General features: G+C 33.7%; 1 protein-coding gene across 1 annotated transcript in view; it reads right to left on the bottom strand.

Annotated features, from left to right (window-relative positions):
- LOC129228133 (1-phosphatidylinositol 4,5-bisphosphate phosphodiesterase-like) overlaps positions 1-26,986 on the bottom strand; it is a 126,357-nt gene that overhangs the window by 21,165 nt on the left and 78,206 nt on the right. The window contains exons 13-23 of the mRNA XM_054862780.1: positions 25,284-25,377; positions 23,484-23,563; positions 22,446-22,530; positions 19,150-19,240; positions 17,100-17,213; positions 13,292-13,333; positions 10,729-10,811; positions 7,669-7,801; positions 6,019-6,103; positions 4,445-4,517; positions 3,201-3,304 (exon numbers count right to left, since the gene is read on the bottom strand). Of these exons, the coding sequence (XP_054718755.1) occupies positions 3,201-3,304; positions 4,445-4,517; positions 6,019-6,103; positions 7,669-7,801; positions 10,729-10,811; positions 13,292-13,333; positions 17,100-17,213; positions 19,150-19,240; positions 22,446-22,530; positions 23,484-23,563; positions 25,284-25,377 (984 nt within the window). The remainder of the gene's footprint in view (positions 1-3,200; positions 3,305-4,444; positions 4,518-6,018; positions 6,104-7,668; positions 7,802-10,728; positions 10,812-13,291; positions 13,334-17,099; positions 17,214-19,149; positions 19,241-22,445; positions 22,531-23,483; positions 23,564-25,283; positions 25,378-26,986) is intronic.

The following is a 26,986-nucleotide window of genomic DNA, read 5'->3' as shown; positions in this document are numbered from 1 at the left end:
TTCATTGGAAAATGCGTTCCTTGTAAGGCCGAAACACGTGTCTGTAGTAATCTGCAATTAGTGCTTTTTGAAGTTGTTATTTCTTACTTTATGCAGTGTAGTGATTCGATACTACCAAAAGACCGATTCGATAGGAAAATTATTTTAGTTGCCTAAATTTGAGCTAACTGTGTTCCGATTGTGCTCCGTTAAAAAGAAAGTGTACTGAACTGTTTTCCGAATTCGTCCTTTTGAGAATATTTGTTAAATTTTAACTTGAACATAGAAAGTGGCACACTTAAGAGCAGACTGGTAACATACATATTTTGTGAAATCACCGCTTTTTTTTCGCGGAAATATTATTTAAGGGCTTGGGGCAGAAATGTGACAAGCCACAAAGAGTGAGTTTTCGATCAAAATTTTTGTTTCTCATAACTAAAATTGAAACAAACATGACGATGGATTATGTCATTTTATGAAAATATATTTGGTTTTAGTATTGCTGAATATAGAATGTATAATACCTTTGAAAAATTCTGCAAATAAATTTTATGAGTTGGAAATTGATCTACGGGAAATTCACATCGTGTGGCTAATCACATTCTTGCCTAGAGCCCTTCAATTTCAACAGCTTTCTTTGACTACAAGTCAATAGTATGTATCAATATGATCTTATACATATAAAATCTGAGTATCTATCTATCTATCTATCTATGTCCAAGCTTCTTCTCCCGAACGACAGTGAACTGACCATCGAACCAGGTATCGATGGATTCGTCATCTTCCCGTCTTCATGTTTGGCTATTTAACATAATCCTCCGATAATAATTAGCGGAGATATCAATTAAAAACTATTAATTATGACTCTTAGATTTCAAAATAAAATCCCTATTTTTCGAAGGCTTTCCTCCATTCAAATTATTATTCAGTGCTTCAACTCAACTTTCCGGATGAACGCTTTTATTAAAATTTTACAGCGTGAAGAAAATCATTGAGATGAAAGATCTGTTGCCATTTCTTTTTCTCGAATATAAAGAAATAAAATTAGGCTTTTGTTTTAAGGCTTTTCCTGTAATCAGGGTGTTTAAGTTGTTTACTTTTCGATTATTTTGCCGTAATCTGCAGCAAAATTTTGCTGTTTTTTTTTTTTTGTTCAAGCCTGATTGTTAAATACGCGTCACATGACATAACTTTCATTTTCGAGGAGGACCGTGCACGTCGTAAAGTAAATGAGTGATTTACAAGTTATTTGAGTTCTTTGAGGGTTTGTACCTGGAAAACGGATTGATGTAATTCTTGTACGACCATGTGGATAGAATCCATCCAAATATTTATCTGAGTGGTATGTTGCATTAATAAACACCCGGGCAACGCCGGGTAGTAGACTATTTTATGTAAAAAGCGGATTGTTATTGTGCATAAATATTTCCGATATAGTCTATCAGATGTAATTCAGTTTAACGTGAGTAAAGATTATAGTTGATAATGCATATATTTTCCCCTTTTGTGCTGACTGAAAATGTACTCATAACTTGTATCATTGATATCGATTATTAACGTTGATGAGGTGTTTTGGCAAAAATATGTTTTACTGGTGTTTTGCAAACCTTGCTTTACGCGCATTTATTTATTCCTTAACGCGTTAGAAACTAGTGTCAGTGTACTACAAAAGCATCAACTGGACTGCTCTTACATTTTTTAGGTAGCCCGTGCAACGCCGGGCACGCAGCTAGTACGACTAGAAATGTTGTGTCATTAAAAGGTGTTGATTGTTGTCGCTAATGCTACCAACAGAGGATGACCTTTATAGCTCGATTCCTTATTAAATCAACAAATGGCCGTGCCGCACCAGCTTTTAATTTATCGAAATTTAACATTTATTCTTTTCTCCAAAACTGTTTTTTTTTTTTTTTTTTGAAAAATTTTATTCCTGAGATATAGCTATTAACTTTCTCCTCAGGTAAGTAAAACTTGACAATTTTTTATTCGTTTTCTAAGAACTCAGAAAAATTTATTTAAATTAGTAGGAAGATCTAACACTGATTGTGCTGTACTGTAAAGCTGAAAAAATGAACTTTTGATTGTGCATAAAAAGAAATTATTTAATATAAGCCTAATTAAAAACGATCCGAGATCAGATCGCGGTTCAAAAATGTCTTTTCGTAATTTTGAGATTAAAAAAAAATTGATGAGGAACTTACAGAAGGAGGATTTTTTTTTTCTGTGGCAGTTAGTAGTGCATACTAAAATTATAGAAAAAAAATAAGCTGATAACGGCAGACCTTCATAATGAAAAAAATGCTTAAACTTAAGAAATAATGAAAAATGAAGGTTTTCACAACCATAAACGGCTCGCGGGATTGGTGATAAAAATGTGAAAAGCTGTTACATTGCACTCTAAATCGAAACAAAACTGTCATGTTATTCTAAAGCGTAAAAGAGATTGAAAAATTATTGAAAAAAAAAAATAAAAAAAAAGTTTTGGTGAAAAATTATGTTTTGTAAATTTGGTTAGTAAAAATTGAAAGCTATTTGTTGCGTAAAATTATAAAGTATTTTGTAAACATATTTCAATGCATTTTGTAGTAAGTTACCGCTCTAAGCCAGGGCTAAGACAGAAATACTTAAAATACACCACCAGCTCAGTTATTCCATCCAAGGACTGCAGTTTCGTGCTTTTTAGCACTCATCAGCCCGGAATAGGAATCACCTGAGCTGGAGCCGAAAAACCTCTTAAGGGAGCCAAGAGAGCCAAACAATTCCTGGTGTGCTAATTTCTACATTAGCCACCAGTTTTGTGTTTTAGGTCATTCTGACCGGAGGTTTTATTTTTACAGCATTTTGACAGTGGAACTTTAATTATAGTCAACCTGTATATTTCAATGCAATTATGTTAAATGGCATTTTATAAGGTATTTAAGGAGTCTGTTTAGTTAGTTTCTTTTAAGTAGTTTGGAAAGCTATTATTGCATTACTTTTAAGGCTTATAACGACAGACAGACAAGACGACTGTTGATTATATTGAAGAAATGTTGTTCAGGAAAGTTTTGTGATACAACAAAATAAAGCGTTAAACAAATGATGTTTAACGGAATAGTTGGCTAACTCTTTCTGAACTAAGCTGTCAAAGCACTGAAAAATGAATTTATTACAATGCTTGTATTGGATCTGGGAAAGCATTCATCATATGAGAAAGTGATTATAAAGAAGGTGCTATTTACCCACAACCTCCGTTGTATTCGAATTTCCCTTGGTTGAGCTGCATAGGTAAGTCTGGCGTCTGAAAATTGAGCGCTACCATTTGGCATCCAGCGTTCCAGAAAATCTGAAACGAAAAACAGGGCAAAGTGGGGTAGTAAAAATATTCTTTTCGTGACGATTCTCGGAGCGGTCGAACTTCTTCCCCCGTCGTTTTCCACCAGTCACGTGAACAAAATCGCACCCAATCAAGGCCCCCGCAATACTAAATGCCTATGCATTTTCGCTTTTAACTTAGAGCAAAAATAAACTCAAAATGAGTATCTGTCAATGTTTGCACAGAGCCCATTGCTATCTATCGGAAATATTAGAAATTAATAGCGAAGAAATTAACACTTGGTTAAGTTCTACATTTAAACTTAGAAATTTAGCAATTAACAATTTAATGTGAATTTTTTGGATCTATTGCTATGCAATGCCTTCGTTGGATGGCCGCTGGGTAGTGCTGTTTTAAGAATTATTACTATTTATGAATCCATTCCTATAGCAACGCCATCGTTGGATTGCCGCCAGGTAGCGCTGTTCTCCGAACGGAGGTTCATTTTTTAAGTCAAATGCAATAGGCATTTAGTATTACGTGTACGTAATCTGATTCACCAATCTCATATAGAATTCATCACGTGGCCGAGTCGAAAACGATAGCAGAATGTATACAAGGTTTCTATAATGGGATCGTATTTTTTTCTGAAAGAGCGTGCTTAAAAAAACATAGGATCTGACCTTTTTTTAAATAATTTTACTAAGTTTACTATTTTTAAAAAAATACTTTAATCGGCTTTAAATCATTGTTTGTGCTTCTGCCATTGACACCACAAATGATGAAATGCCATTCACAGTTGCTAAATGTAATATTTAATTCGCTTCTTTACTCACGTGTACTGGCAACGATATGGTTGATAGCAAGCGTAAAGTGCAATATTTCATTCGCTTCTTGATTATCATAACGTGGAATCGCGGCAGACAAATGCGGCAAAATGCATCATTTGTGACGTCATAAAGACCACGCCTTGTTTAAAAAATCGGACATTTTAAAACATTAATTAAAAAATAACAAATGAAAGTATTTTCTGGGTCCATGTTATATTTTTTGCTTATTCTATCAATTTCAGTCACGAAAAGTAGTACTTTTGACTGAAGGAAACAACCCCATTATAGAATCAGGCTGCTTGTTTCATTTTTGAGTTTAGTTTTCAGTTTCAGTCCTTACCTGGGGAAGATAATTGCTCGAGTCCGCTCTTGTACCTTTCGGATAGATCCGACTTAGTTGTCTTTTGTTGTAGCTGGGAGGTTACATTAAGGAAGCAAGCAACTAAAATCACACTTGTATGGTCATTTTTAATACAAATTTGTGTAAAGTGAATTAAACCCTTTACTGCCCACCGTGGCCATGAGGTCACGTCAAAGTTCATCATTATGTTTCCCGATAGAAGCGTTATTCTTTTGTTAACCAGTGTGACTTGAGTGGTACAATACGGCTACTCTAAATTTAGGTTGCCGGTACCGACACCAGTTAATGTTTCAGTCACAGAGTAACAAATCTATTTTGAAAATATAAAAAAATATTAAAAGCAAGTATTCACCTTATGAGTATTAACAACATTATTCCTTAACACTCTGTGCCTTTAAATATTTTTCTACAGGGAATAATGATTTGGGCAGAAGAGGGTAGATTCGGCAGTACGGAATAAATAGGAGGACATGTGTGTTTCAGAAAGAAAATTTAAGCTGTGTTTGAGCCAGATACCTTTTCCTTTTTGGTTCAAAGAGCATTTAATTTCTTTGTGACATATATTCTGTAAGTAGGGGAATGTAGGCGAATTGAAATAGCGGGGAAAAGTGAAATGGTAAACTATTAAATGTTTTCTTAGCCCCTCCCCCATCTGGTAATATTTTGAAATGTTAATAACAAGAACTTATATCATTTTATAAAGACGAAAATAACTTTAGATTTATAGCAAAATATTACAAGAACATTAATTTTTGAATACTGCTTGTACTATTATATGCTTTGACTTTTAGAGATTACTTTTTTCTGAGTGGAATAAACTGCGTATGTTACCACATAGTTAAATATTAATTGAGACCTACTAATGTTCGGTGTATTATTCATTTATTTAATATTAAGCTCATATTTATTTGTTTTCTCCAATTACTCAAATCCATGTGGAGCAAAGTGAAATATTAATTCATTTTGTTTACTTATTCAATTATTTTTTAAATTGCCTATGTATTCATTAACTAATCAATTCCTTTACATTTCTTCAATTAAAGTTAACTGATTTATTCATTCATTCACCTATTTTCTGATTCATTCAAAATTCACTATTTTAATCACTTATTTATTAGTTTCGATTCATTAATAAATTAATTTACTATTTTATTCGTTTATTGTGTCATTATCAATTCATTCATTATTTCAGTTACTCATTCATTTAATCAAAAATATTTTTAATGATCAGATAAAAAATATTTCAGTAGAGAAATATTTTGTTTTTCACTTTACTCCATGAAAATAAAAAAGTGAACCACCACCTTTTTTGAGTCCACCTTTTTTTTTGAATTTGCAAATTCATTGCCGAAAATAAAATATAATGTTTCAATACAAGTTTTTATTACAAAATACATTACTTTTTCTTATGTACAGTAACTTTCAAAAAAAAAAAAAACATTCCGATTTGTCCGTTATGAAAAAGGTAAGTTATCTTAATTATTTCTCTTTGCACCCTACATTCCCCTACTTCTCCGAATTCAATTAGAAAATGAAACCTTGAAAAAGGATACTTGACAAATTCTATCGCTTGAGATTTTAAGTAACCCAAAGCTGTATTTTCTGCGAAGGAAGACATGTTGAAGTGCAGATTTTTCTCTGAAAAACAAAACAAAATAAGTTATGATATAATTTAGCTTGACACTAAAAGTAAAGGGCTTGTACTCATGCAAATGTTCTAGCTGTTATATTTTTTAAAATCATTATTTTTTGCATGAGTCTTTTAGTTAACGTGAGAATGAAATTATATCATATGAAAGACACTGTGTGCGAAAAGAGACTGAGTTACGTTAGTTTTTTGCTAGTCTTTTCCCGAAAAAATTAAGTACTTAGGTAAAAGAAAAATGTTTAAAAATATATAGAAAGAGCTTAATATTAGTAACTAAGGCACCCCAAGCTTTTAAAAAACTTTTGCAATGAGTTTTAATATTAAATTGCTCAAAAAAGGACAAAATGGAGAGTGTATTTTGCAATTTCGTCATAATTTACCACAAGGAAGCTAATTTTAGGGTAGCTTAAGGCACAGCTTCATTAACTTATGACCTTGTGCTCAATTAGTTTATCCTATGAGTCACTGAGAGTATAAGTGGTGTAACTTAATTCTTTCAAGTAATTTATGTTTATAGCATTATAACTTATTAGTTTTAACTTCATTCTACTTCATGCGAGTGTGTTGGAAGACTAGGTTCAATCATTAGCGATTTGACAGTAACCGCAGAACGGAACATCAGCAGTGTTTTGCGCAAAAGTAATTACTAAACCTTTCAAAACTACTCAAAATCTTGAGTTTGTGGCCGTGGCTTCCACGAAATTTCCCGATTCATTCCAAAGCGGGACCGGATTTTATTGGTAAGTGAATTCTTCTTCAAGATGCGAGTTTAACATCAAGAAGACACACTTTAGATTCACTTTTAGCGGAAAACGTACCTGTTTTTGCCAGCTATGTTACTGGCAGAATTTAGCCATTTTCGTTGTCCATTGTTTTCCGAGAACGTTTCTGATTTCTTTTCTTTTTTTTTGTTCTTTATCTTCTCGAAGAGATATGACATATGTCAGATCAGCTCCAGTAGGTTGTTGACAACTAAAAAGTCGAGTACAATGTGGGATTTGGAGGTTATGTCTGCCTTGGAAAGTTTGATGCAACCCAGAATGTGCTGTGGTGAAGCTGGATGGTTACAGCATCTTTACAACTAGGGTGGATTTTTCTGCTACGTTTGAAGGCAAGACCAGTAGGTGGCCAGTTGTACATCAAGATAGAGCAGTTTGAGTGCTATGGTCACATTTGAGGCAGTAAAAGCAAAGGAATGGAAGTGGCATTCTCAAGTTTTGAGTAAAACGCGTTTAAAGATAACATTTTAGGTAGGATGTCATTGGATTTTTTTTTTTCTAAATCATGCTGTATAGAAGCACTTACCAGGGCTACTAATACTATCTTTTGTCCCAAAACAGAGTAGAGGTTCACTTACCATTTATACCGGCTTCCAAATTTTTAATTTTCGCTCTTACATGCCTTTGCTTCTCACTGCCTCTTTTGAGCTCTAGCAGAGCACCAGAGGATGTTCTGATTTTTCATTCGTAAGCAAATGGAATACTTTTTTAATAACAGTAATTAACCAAACATGTCTAATTAGAGCTTTTAAGTAACTGAAGACAGCGTTACTGACCTTCGGCGACATCGAATCCTAGGAACTTGACGGGTTGTGCGTAGTTGACGAGCGACGACAAATAGGGGTGCACGTGAACTGTCGCCCCGGTGTACTTGTAGTTGGCGATGGCTTCGTCCAGCTGCGGAGCTTCCTGCGGTGAACCCAAAATCAGTTGGAGTTTTCAATTTCGATAAGTAAGCAGCAGATTAAACTTACAGTTCGAATTAATGATACGGTGAGATCCCGTTACACCGAACTTCAAGAAACCGCAACATTTGTTCATTGTAACTGGAACTTCGTTGTTATGGAATTCAAGCGCTGTAATGGCAATTAAATCGGGACCGAAAATTAATTCCTTTGATAAGGATATTCTGTTGTATTGTGTTCATTGTAACGGGGTTTCACAGTAGTAGTCAGTCCTTTATATGGATGTGACATTTTTACGCGAACATTTTTACAATGTAGTGAATTCATACTTTGCATGCATATAAACCTAGTTTTAGCTATCGTAAGTTCAATTCGTTCGTTAATATATATACATATTTTTTTTCTACGGTATGACGGGTGAAAATTGTTAAACGAAGCAATTGCCTGTTTGGTGATATTTTGATAGTTTAAATTTTAACCCTAACACCAGTGGATTAACCCTAAACTCCAGTAGATAGCGTTAATTGTTTTGGTATCTTCATTCCCCTGAAATGAGTCTTACCAGTAAAACAGTTAAGTTACCGGATCGAGTTCAGCCTTGTCACAATAAAGCCTTTCCCTGCATGTTACACATTACCGAAAGATCTCATCAAGTTATCATGCCGTGGCGCGAGTTTCATTGTTGAAAAACGCGGGTTACTCGATCATCGGCTATTATTTATATGAGTTTATATATATATTTAGAATTTCAATTTCTTTTCACATTAAAAATATAAACGAATTAAAATTGTTTAGAATAGCAATAATACTTAAAATTAATTTTTTATGACACGGAACTCTTCTGATTCTTGATATTGTTAAATATTTTTTGCTTCATTTTTTATCAGTGGATGTGTTTGTTATTTTTGTATTTCGTAACAAATATTAATTAAAATGAACAAGATTCAAGAATTATGTACAAGAAAGAACTTTATGTATCTGCCAGATGTTTTAATGTCTTATGTCTAACTCCTATTTACAATTTACAATGTATTATTAACTAATAATAAAACTGAAAGTCTGGATCTCTGTCTGTTACGCGCATAGTGCTTTGACCGTTCTGCCGATTTTCATGAAATCTGGCATAGAATTAGTTCGTAGCATAGGGGTAAGCACCTCGAAACGATTTTTCAAAAATTCGATTTTATTCTTTTTCTATTATAATTTTAATTAATTTTTACCAACTGAATTGTCATAACGTAGAAGATTAAATTATCATAACATGGACGAGTAAATTACCATAACGTGGGCCCATATCATGGGCGGGAAAATTAACTAAGCAAATTGGCAAGAAATTCATCATCCAGAAATTAATATACAGGCGAACTAAATGATCATTTAATGTTCTACTGTGAGCAAAGCCGTGCGGGCACCGCTAGTTAGGAATAAAACGAAAAGCTAAGTATTTTGTGCCATTCTAATAAAAATATGGAAATGTATACTACAGTTGAACTCTTTTAATACGATCACGATTAATACGAAATCACGGCTAAAACGAACATTTTGTTCGTTAAGTTTGGTTTGCCATTTAATTGCTTCAAAAATTTCACGTATAATACGTACATTAAATTAAAAGCCTCGGCTAAGACGAACAAAAATTTGTGACCTCTTTATTTAAAATATTCGTGGTTAAATACCGTAATTTTCTTTTATAGAAATTATTCATCATATCGTTAGGTAGTAGAAGTACAATTATGTATAGAGAGGAATATGATAAGAATTTCGCATAGAAAATAAAGCCGGCACATTTTGTTTACCTGTGGACATTTCGATTTACCCGAAGATAAAACTGTCCATCTTCCATTGTAGAAAACAACCTGTTCCGCGATTGTCGATAATCACCTTTTAAAAACATTTACAGTCAGACCTCCATATATCGAAGTATCAAATTGCCGGAAAAAAATTCGATGTATAGAAATTTCGATATATAGAAACGATTTTATTTTATCCTAAAAATCTGCTTAAAACATTAAAATTAAAGCTAATTATCATGTATGAAACACAATTTCTAATTTATACGAGCATCGGATTAAATGAAAGTTAATTAAAAAAATAACAGAATTACATCTTTTTGCTCCTTTATACACCTTCATTCTTCGGCAATTCAACTTGATCCGCAACATTAGGGGATTTTCGTTTCGACAATGTAATCGAAAGAAAAGTAAAAAAATCAATCTACTTAACTTGAATGATTTTTACTGCAGCTAAAACGACTAGGAATGATATTCAACAGACAAAAGGGATGACTTGAAACTGATTTTACAGTGTTACTGGTTACAACTAAGATATTTGAAATAAACTTGAGGGAATTTAAGAACTCCAGAACGAAACAACGACCTATCTATACACCTCTCAACCCCAGATTTCTTATGAGTTTCATAGCAACCTTTAGTGAACATAATTTTCTCCCCTAACCTTTATTTTTCATGAGACAAACAGTCTAAAGTGGAAAAAAAATCTACGAATGTATCGAAAAAAATCGATATATAGAGATTTCTTTCGATACATAGAAACAATTTTTCTATGCAATGGACATGGTAATTTGCTGGGAATTCGATATATAGAAAATTTCGATATGTGGAAGTTCGATATATGGAGGTTCTACTGTAATTATAAGAAATAGGAGATATTTTTCTGAATGGACTAATAGTTTGATTACAATATGTGTTAGTAGTAATATTTTTTAAACACAGGTGTGCATTTCTTCGCTTTTTCTCAGTATCATTCAGTCACTTGTTACGTCTACGCATTGTCTGATATTTCAGACAATGCGAACAAATTCGAGGATTTTTGACAGTTCGTAATAACCGAGTTCAACTGTATAAATCTTAGACGGATTTTAGTGCCGGTATGTATTCAAAGAGTAAGTATGAATATACGCTCGTTTTGGACCTTTATGTCTGGAGACTTGGTTGATCCCCTGCAAGAAGAACCGCCGTTGCAGATGCTGCCGGTGACAAAACTTACCTTCTTTTCTGCAAAAGACAACAAAACAAACGAACGATCACGTTAAAATGATGAGAGAAGAAACAAATCATGTTTTTTACTTTAATCAAATATGACTGAAAAAGGTATAAACAAAGATAGTTACTGTCTGTCTTTCACGAGAAAAGCTCCCGCCGTAAAGTCTGAACCCGTGTACTGCCATGGAAACAGACATCGTTCATTTTCTGCCTTGGAGCCTTGGTTTCCTGGAAGCGAATCGCCGACCTTCGACGTCGCTCCTCGCCGTAACGCTGAAATCAAAATCAAGTGAATTCCGGCGTGGCCATTCACGACGCCGATTTAGCTCGGGCGCGCATGTGCAGAAGAACCAAGTTTTCGCCTCGGCGAGAAACGATGCCGACGATTAGCGTGTTCGCTCCTAGGAAACCAAGTTTTTAGAAGGAGAAGGTTTGTGGCGCCATTTCGCCACTCGTCTTCTCGCCTTTGTGCAGTCGTTAGGGTTTTTTCAACATTAAGCTTCCCTTGGAAAAATGAGACACGCCTCGTTACTATAGCAAAAGACAGGCACAAGCAACTCGGTCGGGGCTTTTCTCGTGATGGTCGGACAGTAATGCAGTCCAAGTAGTGAATGAACACACCCTAGTAAATTAACAGCTAACATTTAAAAAAAAAAAAAAAAAAATGAAATCTTTTTTTTATACAATTAAAAAAAGAGTAACAAATACTGTGGGGGGGGGGGGGGGGGGGGGGGGGGGGGTGTAGAAAATACAGTGTTAGTCCAGTGGTGAGACATGTTAAAGCTTGATCACATGGCAGATGATCTTGAAGCAGAAACATCATTTGTAATAGGTTGTTTGTTATTATTTTGCAGTAGATAGGATCAACGAGAACGTGTCTGTTTCTGCTCGGCACTTTCTGGCTTATTTTACCTATTACAATGATACAAATGAATTAAAAGATTCCGGGCTGTTGTGCCGTGGTCTGAGTGTAGTAACTCCAAACGTTTCGACTGCATCTGCGGCGGTCATCTTCAGTGGCAGCGTGGACGAAGTATCCAGGGAATAAATCATTTCCCAGAACATTTTCTATTATTGACACCAGCCGTGTAAGCCTTCACTCTTACAGCGACACATCTGATGTTTCCACTTCAAGGTTATCCGCCGACTCTCTGTGGTCAAGCTTTGGTGACTGGGTCGTTTCTCAAGATTTAATTGAAGTCCTCAAAAAGCCAGAAGGAGAACCATAAATTTCTTCCATTTTGTAAAAATGATTGCATTTATCAATAAAATTGTTTTTAATCCTATGTGCTGAATTTTATAGTTATTAACGATGTATGAATTTTTGAGGGTGAAACTTGATTTAAGTATTTATTCACTCGTTAGAATACACAATCAAAATAAACACTATCCATGAGGGTCAGCTTAAAGTGCTTTCTTTTTTTTTTAACTTTTAAATCATGAAAGGAAATTGATAATCGAATTCGAAGAAGCTGGATTGTGAGTTGATATTCGACATAGTTAAGTTGAAGATAGTGAGCAAATATAAACATAACATCATAATTTGTTTTGCATATATTATAGTATTTGAGCATAAACCAGTCGAAGGTAGTGTTATGTAAATCCTTGATTTTTTGCAACACCGTGTTTTTTCTTTTCCTTTTTTGGATGTAAAAGTAAATACACCAGTGGGGTGGCCAGTGCTTAATAGTGCTTCAGTAATGGCCATTTCAAGGTTTATATTTGAAAAATTAGGATTCTAGGTTCCCTAATAGATTTAAACTGCACTTTTGAATCTATTGGGAGACCTGGAATCCTATTTTTTCAAACATAAACCTTGAAACGGTCACTAATGAAGCACTGGCCGCTACTGGTGTGTTTACCTTACTGCTTGCCGCCGGTAAGCCATATGTTCTTTTGCAATGATCAATAATAGTAAATTATTTTCCCTAGAGTATGTTTTTAAACTTTCAATAAAATTATCCCTGTCGCAGATAAATAAAAGCAAACATACGCAATTAAACCCGTTTTGTGACAGCATTTATTTGGTAGCAACACTCCTATATAGTTTTCGTTGGTAGTAATCAAAATAATCTTATTATTTTTTAATATATCTTAAGCAATAAGAAACGTCCTAGTTTATATTTAGAAAATAACGCTCAAATCTTAGGAGATTACAATACTTTCTGCAGCATACCATTTGTTTGCAGAAAATCGGTGGTAAATATAGTTTGATTCACGTATTACGTTTAGAAAGTGAGTCAAATATATAAAAAAAAATAAATGTCAAAACATATGCACAAAACATTAATGATAATGTGAAAACACTAAAGTTATATTCAATTTGGAAACACATAGCAAATGATTCAAACAATATATATTGTAAGAAATGTAGAAATTATTTTTAATGTAGTTTTTACAAGATTATAAAATAGTGTCAAAAAACGCAGCAGAATTATTAACTTTTACATATATCTAATGTTTAATAATGAATGATTCGTAGAACATCTCACCATTTATCGCCATCGGAATATCTTTGATACTATCCAGAGGAACTATTCAACAAAAAACTTCATAAAATAATACATACGAACAGAGGAACGTCACAACACAGAAATCAATAAACAGAATTCATAAAAATATACGTAATTTATGCGAAAATATAAGAGAAATCACGATACTTACAAAATTAGACAATACATTTTAATTGGCAACTTTTCTGCCATGCGTCACTGTAAGCTGACGCATTTAGTCTTGTGGGTTCATGGCTGTGCAAAAAAGTCAATTAATTACGCAAAGAGACATACGTCCAAGTGGTGAGTGCTGCTCTTGGCACAATGGTTGTATGATGCTTTTAAAGCATCTAACTGGTTAGAGATCGAAAATCTCAATTGAAATGAGAGAGCTGGGAGGACATATTTTACAGATTTGACGAACTACTAAACATTCGTAATGAATACATTTTTTTAAGCTGGGAGGACATATTTAGATGAGTTGGTAAATTGATATGCGTTATTTTTTTGGTAAATTTTCGAGCTGGGAGACATATTTAGCTGAATTGGCGAACTGCTAAGCATTTGTCATGGATACATTTGTCAGCTGGGAGGATATATTTAGCAGATTTCGAAAACTGATAAGCATTCTTTGAGCTAATTTGTGAGTTTGGTGGATATATTTAGCTGAGTTGATGTGCTGATAAGCATCCATTATGGGTAAATCTGAGAACTGAGTGGATATATATTTGGCTATATTTACGAACAGGAAAGTATTCGTCATTGGTACTTTTTTTTGAAGCTGGGAGGACATATGAGGCCAGGCAGTGAGAAACAAAGGTATGTAAGTGGCAAAAATAGAAATTTGGATATAACTAGTACACATGGTAGGTAAACCTCTCCTCTGTCTTGGGGCAAGAGATGGTACTGGTAGTCCTGGTAGTTGCTGATATACAGCATGGTTTAGAAAAAAAAATCAATAAAATCCTACCTAGGATGTTAACGCGTTTTAACGTGTTTTACTCGAAACTTAAAATAGTCCACTTGTATCCCTTTGCTTCTCACTGTCTCATATTTAGCTGAATTGGCGAACTGATAAGCATTCGTTATGAGTGAATTTGTGTGCTGGGAAGACATATTTAGCTGAATTTTCTTACTGATAAGCATTTGTCATGGGTAAATTTGTGAGTTGGGAGGACACATTAAGCGGCACTGACGAATGGATAAGCAATCGTTAAAGTAAATTTGTGAGCTGATAGGACACATTTAGCTGAATTGGCAAATTGATGAGCATTCGTTATGAGAGAATTTGTGAGAGGAGATTAAACACGATAGCTGAAACAGATTTTGGGTAAATGATTTCTGGAAAGTTTTCGGTGGAAGAAAAATTACCCAAAATACTCTTACGTTATTGCAATCTTTTTTATTTAATAGTTAACTGTTACATTTAAAAGTATGTTACGTGTAAAGTTGCTCATTAAAATGTATCAATGTCTCATAACTAATAATAAAACGCACGGGGAAATCCATTCCAAATTGATAACGCAAACAAAATCTGAAAAGAAAAACGATCACATTGGGATTGCATAGGAGAAACTTAATCGATAGAATACAAAGGATGGGATACTTAAAAAACATTTCGTTCCTCTTTACGTTCAATGAAAAAACTCTTTGCTACTTTAAGCGTTTTTAAATAAAAACTCTCTAATAGCATATGTATGGCATCTCTTGATTACTGAGATATTTTCAAATTTCAAGGAATCACATAAAGTAGCAAAAATTTTTAACTTATAATACAAACGTTTATGGTGAAAATGGTAGAGAGAAAATACATTTCCCCATAATATTGTAACAAACTCAGCAAATATATTTTTCAAAATGTTTCTATGTGTTGTGATCTTTCTAAACATGGTGTTTATTCCCATTAATTTTCAATCCAAATTGCTTCACAACTAAAGTTTTACAATTGAAGCTTCCCGGCTTAGCTCAGCGTATGATTCCATGGGTTTGGCAAGATATCGTCAAATTGTTATCATTTTAGGAAAATAATTTTGGGCACCAAATTTGGTTATAACTTTGCCAGGTGTCGCCAAGCGTTGCGACATTTGGTACATTTCTGAACTTTATAAATTATTCTTAGATTTTACTATAATTTTTTAATATATGTTCATACGAAGATATGCATTCATGTGTCAGTTCAGTTTTCATTCAGTCCCCCCGTGAGTTAGAGGGTTGCTTTGCTTTAAGTGAGAATGTTCTGGAGTAAGTTTGCATAATGGGGTCGTTTCCAAAATTTTAAAAGTATTTTTTTCTGAAAGAGCATGTTTAAAAACATAGAATTTCACTATTTTTTAAATAATTTCTTTAAGTTTAATATTAAAAAAAAAATACTTAAATTGGTGCTCTTTCATCGTTAACTCTTCTGCCGATGACATCACAAATGATGAAATGCCATTCAGTGTTGCCATTCACGGTCCAAAATATTTAATTCGCATCTTTACTCACGTGTATTGGCAACGATGTGGTTGATAGCAAGCGTAGAGCGCAATTGTAATTTGCTTCCTGATTATCATAACGTGAAAATGCGGTAGAAAGATGCGACACATAGTGCATTATTTGTGACGTCATATAGACCACGCCTTGTTTGAAGACATTTTAAAAACTTAATTTAAAAATAACTGTTGGGGAAAATAAAAGTATTTTCTGAGTCCATGTTAATTTTTTTTTTTGCTTATTCTATCAATTTCAGTGACAAAAAGTACTACTTTTGACTGAAGGAAACAACCCCATTCACTATCTCTAAAATTCGACTCAGGGCAAAACCGACATTTGCAAAGATAGACAAAAAAAAAAAAAAAAACTATGCACATCGAATTTGGAATATTTTCCCTTAAATGTATGGAAAAGTTAGCTGACTAACTCTTATCCGTTAAAATAAAATGTGAATGTCTTTTAAATTTACTTAAAAACTTAAAAGTTGCGGTTTTGCCCTATTTACAGTAGAGAAACTATCTGTCACTATAGCAACATTATAAATCAATGTTTTTTAACATTAAATGAACTAACTCGAACAAAATTTCACCACAGTCAAGAAATTTTTGCTTTTGAATAAATATACATTAGTCTGGTTTCATGTGATAATAAACTATTAAAGTTGCATGTTTTCTTTATAACATTAACACTTAATTTACTTAGTTTCACTTTGTTTATGAGTTAAATGCGTGTCGAATTTTTTTTTCAGCTATTTATCTTTATTTTAACGAAGTAAAACTGAACTGAATTAAGTTATAACAAAAACAACTATTTTCTTCATTTGAGTTTATGATTTTGTCCAGATTTGTACTTGTTGAAAACCAAAACAAAATCTTTGATCCCAGACGATCCAAGATTTTCAAACAAGATGCTCTTTTGAATTGAGTCATTGAAATTCTTTTCACGTTTAGATATAGCGAAATTGTGAATTCTTGATTTTGAGCTTCTATGTGAACACTTATTTATTTTTGGTGATATTTTGATAGTTGAATTTTTAACCCTAACTCCAGTGGACTAACCAAAAACGCCAGTAGATAGCGTTCATGGTTGACTGCTTTTCGTTTCTTCATTCCCCTGAAATGACACAGTCTTTCCAGTAAAACAGTTCATTTACCGGATCGAGTTCAGCCTTGTCACAATAAAGCCTTTCCCTGCATGTCAAACATTACCAAAACATATTATCAAATTATCATGCCGTGTCGCGAGTTTCATTGTTGAAACTCGCGGGTTACTCGATCATCGGCTACTATTTATATGAGGATTACACTTCGAATTCTTAAGACGGTGTGTCCCGTACCTCCGTCTTGAGTGATGTCATCTGAGATAAGCGAGAGGTCGGGTGCCGCGTCTTCTTTGTCGTCGTCATCATCGTCATTCTGCAGCTGACCCTTTCGCCACAGTTCCAGTTCCTCTGCAAAATAGGAATGGATTTCAGTTTTTACATTTGTTAAAGCAACAACATTTAGACATATGTCTATGAGCCATGGACAGAAAAAATACACTACATGAATTCTTTGTACACCTATAAAATAATTTATTATTTACATTTTCAATAACTAAGAGTAATTTTGAGTGCTTGTACTCATGTACGCATGTTAGACGAAATCATCCTGCAAAGTACCTATTCAATAATCTACTATCATCATTTTCAAAAACTAATAGGAATTGAGGGCGTGTACTCATGTACTCATGCTGGAAGCAATTATTTTGCAGAGTACCTATTCAATAATCTACTATCAGCATTTTCAATAATTAAATGGAGTTGAGTGCGCATACTCATGTACGTATGCTGGAAGCAATTATTCTGCAGCGTCCCTATCAAACAATCTCTTATCTACATTTTCAATAATTAAAAGAAATTGAGTGCGCGTACTCATGTACACATGCTGGAAGTAATCACTTTGCAGCGATTGGGTAGATAAACCGGACTCATGTGTGCAGCTTGATGCCTGTAGACGTGCTCGTGTTGATTTTAATTTAAGAAGCTTCGGTTATTTTCTGTGAAGTGTCTGAAAAAGTTGCTCTAACCTTTGTTAAAATGTATTTTATTTTTTACTGCGATATATAAAATGCGATTTATTCTTTAAAATGTCTATTCAGTAATCATACTGCATAACCTCCGACTTCGCAATTCTGAAATGCATATATTTGTAATAGTGAATTTAAGCATTTTAACGAACTTTTAGATCGCTTTCTACACGTATTGGGTATGATAAACATTGAGAATAACAGTTTGAATGATGTTTTGTTGACGTTTGATATCTGAAATAGCAACAACAGAAAAACAATAAAATATGTAAAAAAAATAAAAATAAATAAAAAAGTAAAAAAGAGAGAAAATTAATTTGAAGTCTGAAATTTTGAATTCAAATTATGTTTTTCGCAATCACGAGTTGCGACAGGACACTACTCATTGGTTAGCACCCTAACTCACTTGTTTCTAGAAACGGCTCCTGTCCCTCCAAGCCTGCACCTCCTCTTGGTCGGTTACCTGTGTATAGTTGTGTATGTGTATGTGTAGTCTTGTGTGTGTGCGTAGACCTGTTTGTATGCACGTTGGTGTGTGTGTAAAGGCGTGTGTGTGTGTATGTGTATGAGCCTGCGTGTGTGTGGGTGAGTAGGACATGAGCGCCATCGACCAGGAGAAGCGTATTGCTCAGGACCGGAGGAGCCGCGCCTGCGGAGGACGTTGGGGTTGAAAAAGGAACCAAACATCAAGGACGGTCAAATGAAAACAATTAGCAATCGTGATTGCTCCAAAAAAAAAAAAAAAAAAAAAAAAAATAGCGAACTTTCTGTGTATTTTTTTGAGTGAGCAGAAATGAGTTTTAAATAATTACAAACTATATCCTAGACAAAATTACATGAATATATTCAACCACTTAAAACATGTTTTTACTGCAAGATTAGCAGTAAATATTTTTATGGGAAAAAAAATATTTAACCATGATAGTTTAGATATGACTTGAAAAAATATGGAAAACATTTTAACATTGTGCGCTGGATTTTGCTCAGTTTAATTTTTAAACAACGGTTGAAACAAATGACACAAAAATTCTTGTATAATGCTAAATTTTGAATCTGGTTACAAATTTAAAATGAAAATTACTGTTGAATCGTTTAAGTTTTTGAATTGATGTTTATTTTAATAAGAAAAAACCTCCTTACGAAATAGATATTCACTATATTTTCCCTCGTTGTTGTATTTAGTAAAATATAACTTTTCAGTCAAAAAAAAAAAAAAAAAAAAAAAAAAAGAGAGAGAGAGAGAGAGAGAGAGAAAGAGAGAGAGAGAGAGATGTTTATAACTGAAGAGACAGAGAGAGAGAAGCAACGCAATGACTTACGTTTTTCTACTTCAGGTCGCAACCGTTTATTTTTGATGATAATCTTTTTCTTCAGGTCGTTTGGACTTGGAAGTGGCACACCAGTTTCTATCTAAAATTAAGTAACATACAAGTTAGTTCCAGTTAAGCACAGTGTGTCACGATTTCCGCCGAACTTTGGAGGGCTTTATAAAACAAACATACCAACACAGCAACAACATTGACTTTAATGGAGAAATATACTGTCAAGATTTGCTTCAGACAAATGTTCAACAGGTGAAAACCTTTCGAAATGGGGCAGAAATCAAGTCTAAAGTATAGTTCTTGGTTCCCTATCTGTAACATATCACGCTCAATGGTAGCAAATGCGGCTGTGATCTTTTGGCATAAATATTGTAATTTACGCGTGATATGGGGACGCGCTTTTTGATGCAAATCCATTAAAAAGTTAAATGGAGTTAGGTCCGGAGAGTGCGGTAGCCACGGAAGAAGGTGAGTCGTCGTCAGAATCTAGTTCAATCCATCAACCAGGAAGCTCGGTTTTGAGGAAATGGAGAACGTCTGTTAGATAATGGAGGATGCTCCATCTTGTTGGAAAATGAGCGACCATTGATCGTAACATTGCAGCAAGTGAAACTATGATCAGACGTTTTACTTGATATTCAGCCGCATCACGAAAGATTCACATATCGAACATTTGCACTGTTTAAAATCATCTGCTTAGAAATGAAAACATTTATCTTCAACATTTTTTTCAAGCGGTTTTGACTTAGTACTGTGTACTAAGTACACAGTACCAACTTAGTACTGTGTACTTAGTTGGTACTGTTGGGAGAGTTAAAGCTTTTTCTGGATCCATGTTATTTTTTTTGCTTATTCTATCAATTTCAGTGACTAAAAGTAGTACTTTTGACAGAAGGAAACAACCCCATTCAGCATTTTTGGTTTCTTTAAATTTTTCAACCTCTTTGCTATATGTTTTATAAATTTATTGGATTTCTGTTTTTTGTCTGTAAGTAATGGTAAGTACCTTTGACTTTTTTTTCAAAACCGATTTCACTGGAAAATCTTATTTATTTGTCTGCTATAGTTATTAAAATTTCGCTAGCATGCGGGCGGTTAAGAAAAAATAACATTTTGTTCAGACATTCTGATGAAATACTTGCAGAAAATGGAAATCTTAAAACACTCGTTCCTAATAATATTAATGTAAAAACACAATTGTTTTTACTCTATGTTGAGTTCTTTCAAAGACTCCTCTGATCCTTTTATTTTAGTTCACTATTGATATTTTATGCCTGAATGGGAATTATTTTAGGGAATTATTTTGTAACAATTTTCATTACGATTTCTAAGAAATTCAGAACTAAAAGGTAGTCTTGTGACGTTTTATTGAAAAATTGCATTATAACAGTTGTGTTATCACCATCGCTATAGTTTTAAGTCATTATAGTCCGACCACGGATTGTATGGAATTTTCAAAAGTCCAATTAAGACCAGTGTATCTGAATGAGGGGGAAAAGGAAAAATTTGATGCGCGTATTCCGCTCATTTGAATGAGACTCTGCTTCTGCAAAAGCTGGCATCGCTAAAAAATAATAGATTCGTCCATTTCAGACTGTAAAACGGATGTCTGTCTTTCCATACAATCCGTGGTCAGACAGTACACTGCCAAGGTTAGTATTTGAAGCGATATATTATGTAAAATTTTTATCCCTAAATAAACACAAAGATAAAAAGAAAAAAAAAAAGAATAATGCCTATCACTTTTTTGAAATTTTCGATGTTGAATTTTCCATTGATCTTATTATTCGATTGTTTTCTTTTTTTTTTTTTTCGAATATTCAATTCCAGTTGTGACGTTCACGAAGCACCCACCTGTTGTTTATCAAAAATGCCCCGTTGAAATTGAAAAAAATGGCGACTTTAGTTTTGCCAAAGAGTTTGCGTAAAAAAACTAATTGCAAACTGTCGCTTATATTAAGTAAAAAATGTTTGAAAAAAAAAAAAAAAGAATTTTTTGGAATTAAATGTAAGTACTGGAGAGTTTATTACATACAAACAACATGTTTATAAACATGGAAAAGGACAAGAAAATACTATCCAGGAAACCCGTTGCTTACGTAATTCTGAAAGTCAAACCCCCTGACAATTATTCTACTTCACCGATAGACAAACGTAAGCAACATTATCACTACTACGCATGAGAGCGAAAAAACATGTCCTGTGTATACAAAGGTTGGGACTCGCGCTTTCATAGCAGAAGTAAATAATTATGAAGGACATTTTCTTTTAAATACTTTGTAATGACTCAATGCAGAATAAGATCCTCAATGCAGTAATAAAATGAAAATTGCCATTGCTGGACTTATGTTAGTCAGGCCCTGAGCTACAGAGCTGATTTCACAGGAATAAGTCACTCGTATTTATCAGTAAAGAATGCTACTGAATAGCCAAAATAGGTTGTCGCCCATATTTAGTTACTGCCATAATACTTATTTATATTGAAGGCCATCACTGTAAAAACGATTCAGAAACGTTCCTGTAAAATAATGGGCAACTAATGTGTAAAATTTCTGTCAGTAACATATCTTGTAAAAAGCAGGAACGTTTTCTGCTAAAATTCAGTAACCGTCCTGATATTATCCTGGAAGCTTCCTGAAAAAATCCGAAATCTTCCCGTTTAAAACCAGTCGTGTCTCCGGAACTTTAACGTAAACATTGATACGCATAATATAGTAGCTTGGTAACTTCCTGATTTATCACGAAAGTTCCAATTGCGGTAATGCAAACATGGCCAAAGATAAGAAAGAATTGCAAGCAAGTATCATGAATTTTAATCGCCTGCAATTCTTGCAAAGCTATGCAGTCCATAGACTTCTTAACTCCCTTTGGGAGCTTAATGAATCTGGACGGGCAGTATTCGAGGCGAAGCCGATAGACTATATAAATACGCTCAGTTCATCTTTAAACTGGGAGCTAAAAATATTTTTCACAACAGTGAGAAGTCTGCATTTGTGCGACTTGTCGCAATTCAGGAAACTTTTTGGCAATAATACTTAATTTTTCCATGAAGTATATAAATACCATTAAAATCCCGAAACGTTACATGGAAATACTCAGTAACGTTTCGGAATTTTTTTTACAGTGATTTACTGGGCACATTCTGATATATGGGCATTTACTGATATCCATGATTTTTTAAAATTTTTATTTTGGTTACACATTCAAAATGTAAGACCCTCAATTTGAGTATATAGGAACATGTATGTACTATTGACATGTATACATTAAAAAGAGCTGTAAATCACACTTACTGGAAATCCTGGCAAGGGTTCTCTCAACAACATATCACCGAGACAGTCATCGCAATATTTAGCCAGCTTGTACTGTTGCTTTTTGCTATGCAGAAACAAAAAGAAAACAATCAATATACACCGAAGAATTATAACCAACGTATGAGAAATTTCTGAAACCGATTTAGAAATTACATCTGGATTCGTTTTGAATAGTTGACCATGTTCGAAAATATAGTCTTTCATGTTAATTATACAATAGTGAAACGCAAATTTAAAGGCTTGATCGGTGAGAGAATATATCATCAACCCCTGGAAGCGTAACATGCAATGGTGAAGTTAATGGGACAAAACTGTGACTGGTGAGTCACTACAATGTTCACAGTCACAAAGTGACAGAATCGTGTATAGGGGTACCCCGAACTAAAATGTTCGAGAGGGGAAAAATTCAAAATTGCCGAGTGAAATTCCAATTTTACAGAATGATAAAATACGAACACGCACACATATCATACATACAATAACATCTAATGATAAGGTTCATCAGGCATCCTTAAAAACACTTTAAAAATGAAAAAGAGATCTCAGTATAGCATTATCGCATCAAAATTTGCCGGATCATCAGCCAAGTTTAACCGGCAAAGGAACTTTTTGGCAGGCCAGTGACCTTCTACCGGGGCGCCTCTGGTCTTAACGTCTCATCGAAGTTACAATATGACACATTTGTGACATGTTTCATGGAATGACGTCATTGAAAAAATTAATCTGTGACCGGTCCCTTTGAGATATCGCGAAGACGTTACAACAATATCCGTTTGCAACGTCTCCTAGAAGTGACACTCATAAGTTGCTGCAACTTGCCGATGACTCTCCAATGACGTTTCTCAACCGTCACGCGACCCGGACCCTTATATGATCATAATTCAACTTTCACATAGGGTCCTATTTTAGCCATTGTGCTATTAAGGCTGCAAATACAAGAAACCCATCATTAATTTTTCTGCGTTGCATTAAATTGAACGCATATTAAGAGGGTTAATGAAGGTTTTTTACACTCACCTACAATGATTTTCGAAAGATAGAATGATTGGATATTCTGAGGTAACAAATGCACAATCTCGTATAGCAGCAATAACATCCTGTGAAATGAAAAAGTTGGATATAAGCATCAAGTATTGGTTATTTTTCGTGTAAAATGGGTACATACATTACATGCATTTTTAATGGTTTATTTCAGTCAAGTTATGTTAAAGAATACAAATGCATGCAAACTGAAACTGTGATGTTTAAAATTATTTTATTGTTAGTGTTGAAAGTTTATTGTCTTTTGGCCGTCATTCATTATTTTGCATTAGTAAAAACTTTAAAAATTCTCTCCTTTTTCCCAATTCATTTAATCTTTTATTCATATTTATTTGAACTAAAATATTATCGTTCCAAAATAATAATTTAAGTAGCCCGTGCTACAGCTCGAGTGTCGAAGTTGGGCTACAGCTGAAAACGTAAAAAGTAAAGTAAAACTCAACGCGCCAAACTAGTCGCCTTAATTTCCCTTAATAAAGCGAAACGACATCAAACAAAAGCAAATAATTCGAAATAGCTATCTCAAAAAATAAATCATTACGTTAGCAATCACAGTAAGGGCCAGGGTTCGAAAATATGATGATAGTTTCGAAAATATCGAAAATATCCGATATTTAGATATATATCGGATATTTTGATATGTATCTGATATTTTCAATTAGCACAAACTAAAGTCTTCAAAATAGTAAGTTATGCATCCTTAAATCACCCTTTATTTTCTTATATTACAGTTACAATATGTAGACCAAAAATTAAAGTTTCTTTCATTATTGATTAATATTTTATTTTACATTTCGATCAATTTTAATGGAGTTAATTTAGCATTAACTGTTTTACTTATTTTTCTTCTGTTAGCTACTTTTACAGTTATATGATTCAGAAATAAATAATGTGCATTAGTCGGTAAATAGTTATAAGAGATTTTCTTTTTTTCTGAGCAATGTTTAAAATTTAATCAGGTACTCTTAATATGAATTAGAATTGTTACACTACTAATAAGTTTATGAACATAAAATATAAGTAAAAAAGGAATATTATATTACTTTTTTATATTAATGTTGTATTATACATCATAAAAATATAGGTTATGTTTGGTTATTTAGTTATATTTGGTTATTTTTAATAATAAATGAACAATATTACTATGATTAATATAACTTTTATATTGAAATACCATAGTTGAAAAAATAAGTATCGAAAATATCAAAATATCACGATATTTTCAAAATATCGGATATATATCGTGATATATATCGACTGAGATATATCGGCGAACCCTGGTAAATGCTTTACCATTATTAAAAACATCAACACGTACGAAACAGAATATAGAGTAATCTAAAGTCAGACCAAACAACGTAAGTAGAAGCACAAATTTGTAAATTACAGCAGACACGTGTTTCGGCGTTACAGGGAACGCCTTTTTCAATGCAAAAATAATGAGCCTATGGTTGAAAAGACATCCGACAAAAGCCAAGAGCAGATAAGCAAGCAGCTTAAAAGATAAAAACAGCGGATTAGCCAAACACCAATGACAAAGTTATAAACCGATCAGGAACCAATAGGAATGCAAGCAAAGGTCAGGAGCTTTCGCTTAGGTACGAACCCAGAAAGAAAGAATTCAATTGGACAAGGATTAAGCCGAAGCTTACACAAAAAGAAAAGAAATTGTCAGTAACCGTGAACCGCAAGAAAGGACAGCACAAAGGTATTTATTTATCTTATAGAGTAATCTGTTTAAGTAATGTTACGACGATTCCAAGTTGCGTCATTTACCTTGAAGAGGATGTCTGTGCACATAGCCTTCCCATGAGTGATGATGGGCTCTTCATCTTCCCCCTTTCCGTCCCAACAGTCCAACTCGACGCACCTGCACAAAACAGCATTGCTCTTCAAATTCTGTTTTAGTTTACATAAAATTTAAGATTTTGCTCTCATACAATAACATAAGACAAGCAGGCTGCAGCAGTTTGCCATTCTGCAACAGATTTGGCGATATCTCGTTACATTTGCTGATAGACATGGTGGCATTTTTGCAATAACTTGGTGGCATCTCATCTAATTTGGTGCTATTCCGAATATTTGCTTATAGAAGTCTGAATTTTATTAGTTCAGATCAGAGGTTCTCAACTTTTACCAAACCACGTATCCCATTTTATGTATCATTAATTACACGTATACTCCCAACAAAAAGACTTTAGTTTTATTGACTGTGTTACATTAGTAAATTTTTCATTAAGTAATATAGATTAAAAAGAAGACATTTTGATTACTACGGTGATCCGGTCCAAAAGTAGGTTTGTGAAAACGCTACTCTAAACTTTTTGAAGTGCATCGTTTATCGTTTTATGTTTCAATAATTAAAAATATTAGGATGGAATTGTGCGATAAATTACATTCGCAAAAAAGTTTAGTTATTTTAATGTTTATGTTTTAAGTTTAGGCTTTGCCTTAGCTTTAACCCAGAAATGAATGGTCTTAATTATTACTTTCGCCATTCCATTCCCTATAAACTATAAGTTACTTTCTAGTTTTCTTCTTTAGTGTTCAACTTTGCACAACCATATCTGATCTGAGATTTCCTGATGACAAAAGGCAGTGCGCAGACATTTTTTAGGAGGTGAAAGAAACTGATCATATAATGACAGATGGACATCTTTTGGACTAATTATGCTGTCAGAAATTCTTAGTCTAGCTCAAAAGTAAATAAGTATTTTAATTCATTAAAAGATAATACAGGAAATAAAGAAATGAAATTTAAACAGAAGCAAAAAATTGACAAGAGCTATATGCCAAATCAAAAGTACATACTCATCATTGTCATTAAATTTTGTGATGTAATGCTTTGTACATACTTCTTTCTATTGTACAGCAATGAAATTCTGTCTCAATTGCTTGCACAGCCTCTCGTGTAACGGAATACTTACTGATTAGCTGTTATTTATTCCATCATTAAAAGTTTCTTTTATCCAGAAAACCATAATTTGTTTCACTACGCCTCCACGTGGTCTGCATAAAACGATTAAACTCCAAGTTTTTACTTTCTTTTTTTTTTAATATATGGAAGGAACGACAGTCGGACCCCGGTTTAACGAATTCATCGGGATCGAAAATTTTATACGTTAAAACGGGGCTATTCGTAATATCGGCGTGAGAAAAAAAAATGCACTTACCTCATCTAAAAGCCCTAATAAGAAATTGCACAAAAATATCCATAGATAGAAAGTATACACTTTTTATTCAGCATTCCGCGACTTGTTGCACACTAGTTAATTCGAAATTTTAATTGTACATTGAGTAGTACATAGAATTGAGTAGTGCATAGATGTTTGACAAGTTCCTTGATAATTGAGTCGAAATAGTTATCTTTCGACTTTATGGAGAAAGGAAAATACTGTATCTCATGCAGCAGGCTGTGTCATTTACAGCCTGCTACATGAGATATGTTTTTCAGTTTCCAAACCATGTAAAGCACTTGA

Source organism: Uloborus diversus, chromosome 8 (assembly GCF_026930045.1).
Source record: "Uloborus diversus isolate 005 chromosome 8, Udiv.v.3.1, whole genome shotgun sequence".
Taxonomy (NCBI): domain Eukaryota; kingdom Metazoa; phylum Arthropoda; class Arachnida; order Araneae; family Uloboridae; genus Uloborus; species Uloborus diversus.
The sequence above is the reverse complement of the archived record's forward strand: the minus strand, read 5'-3'. Positions and strand labels throughout refer to the sequence as shown.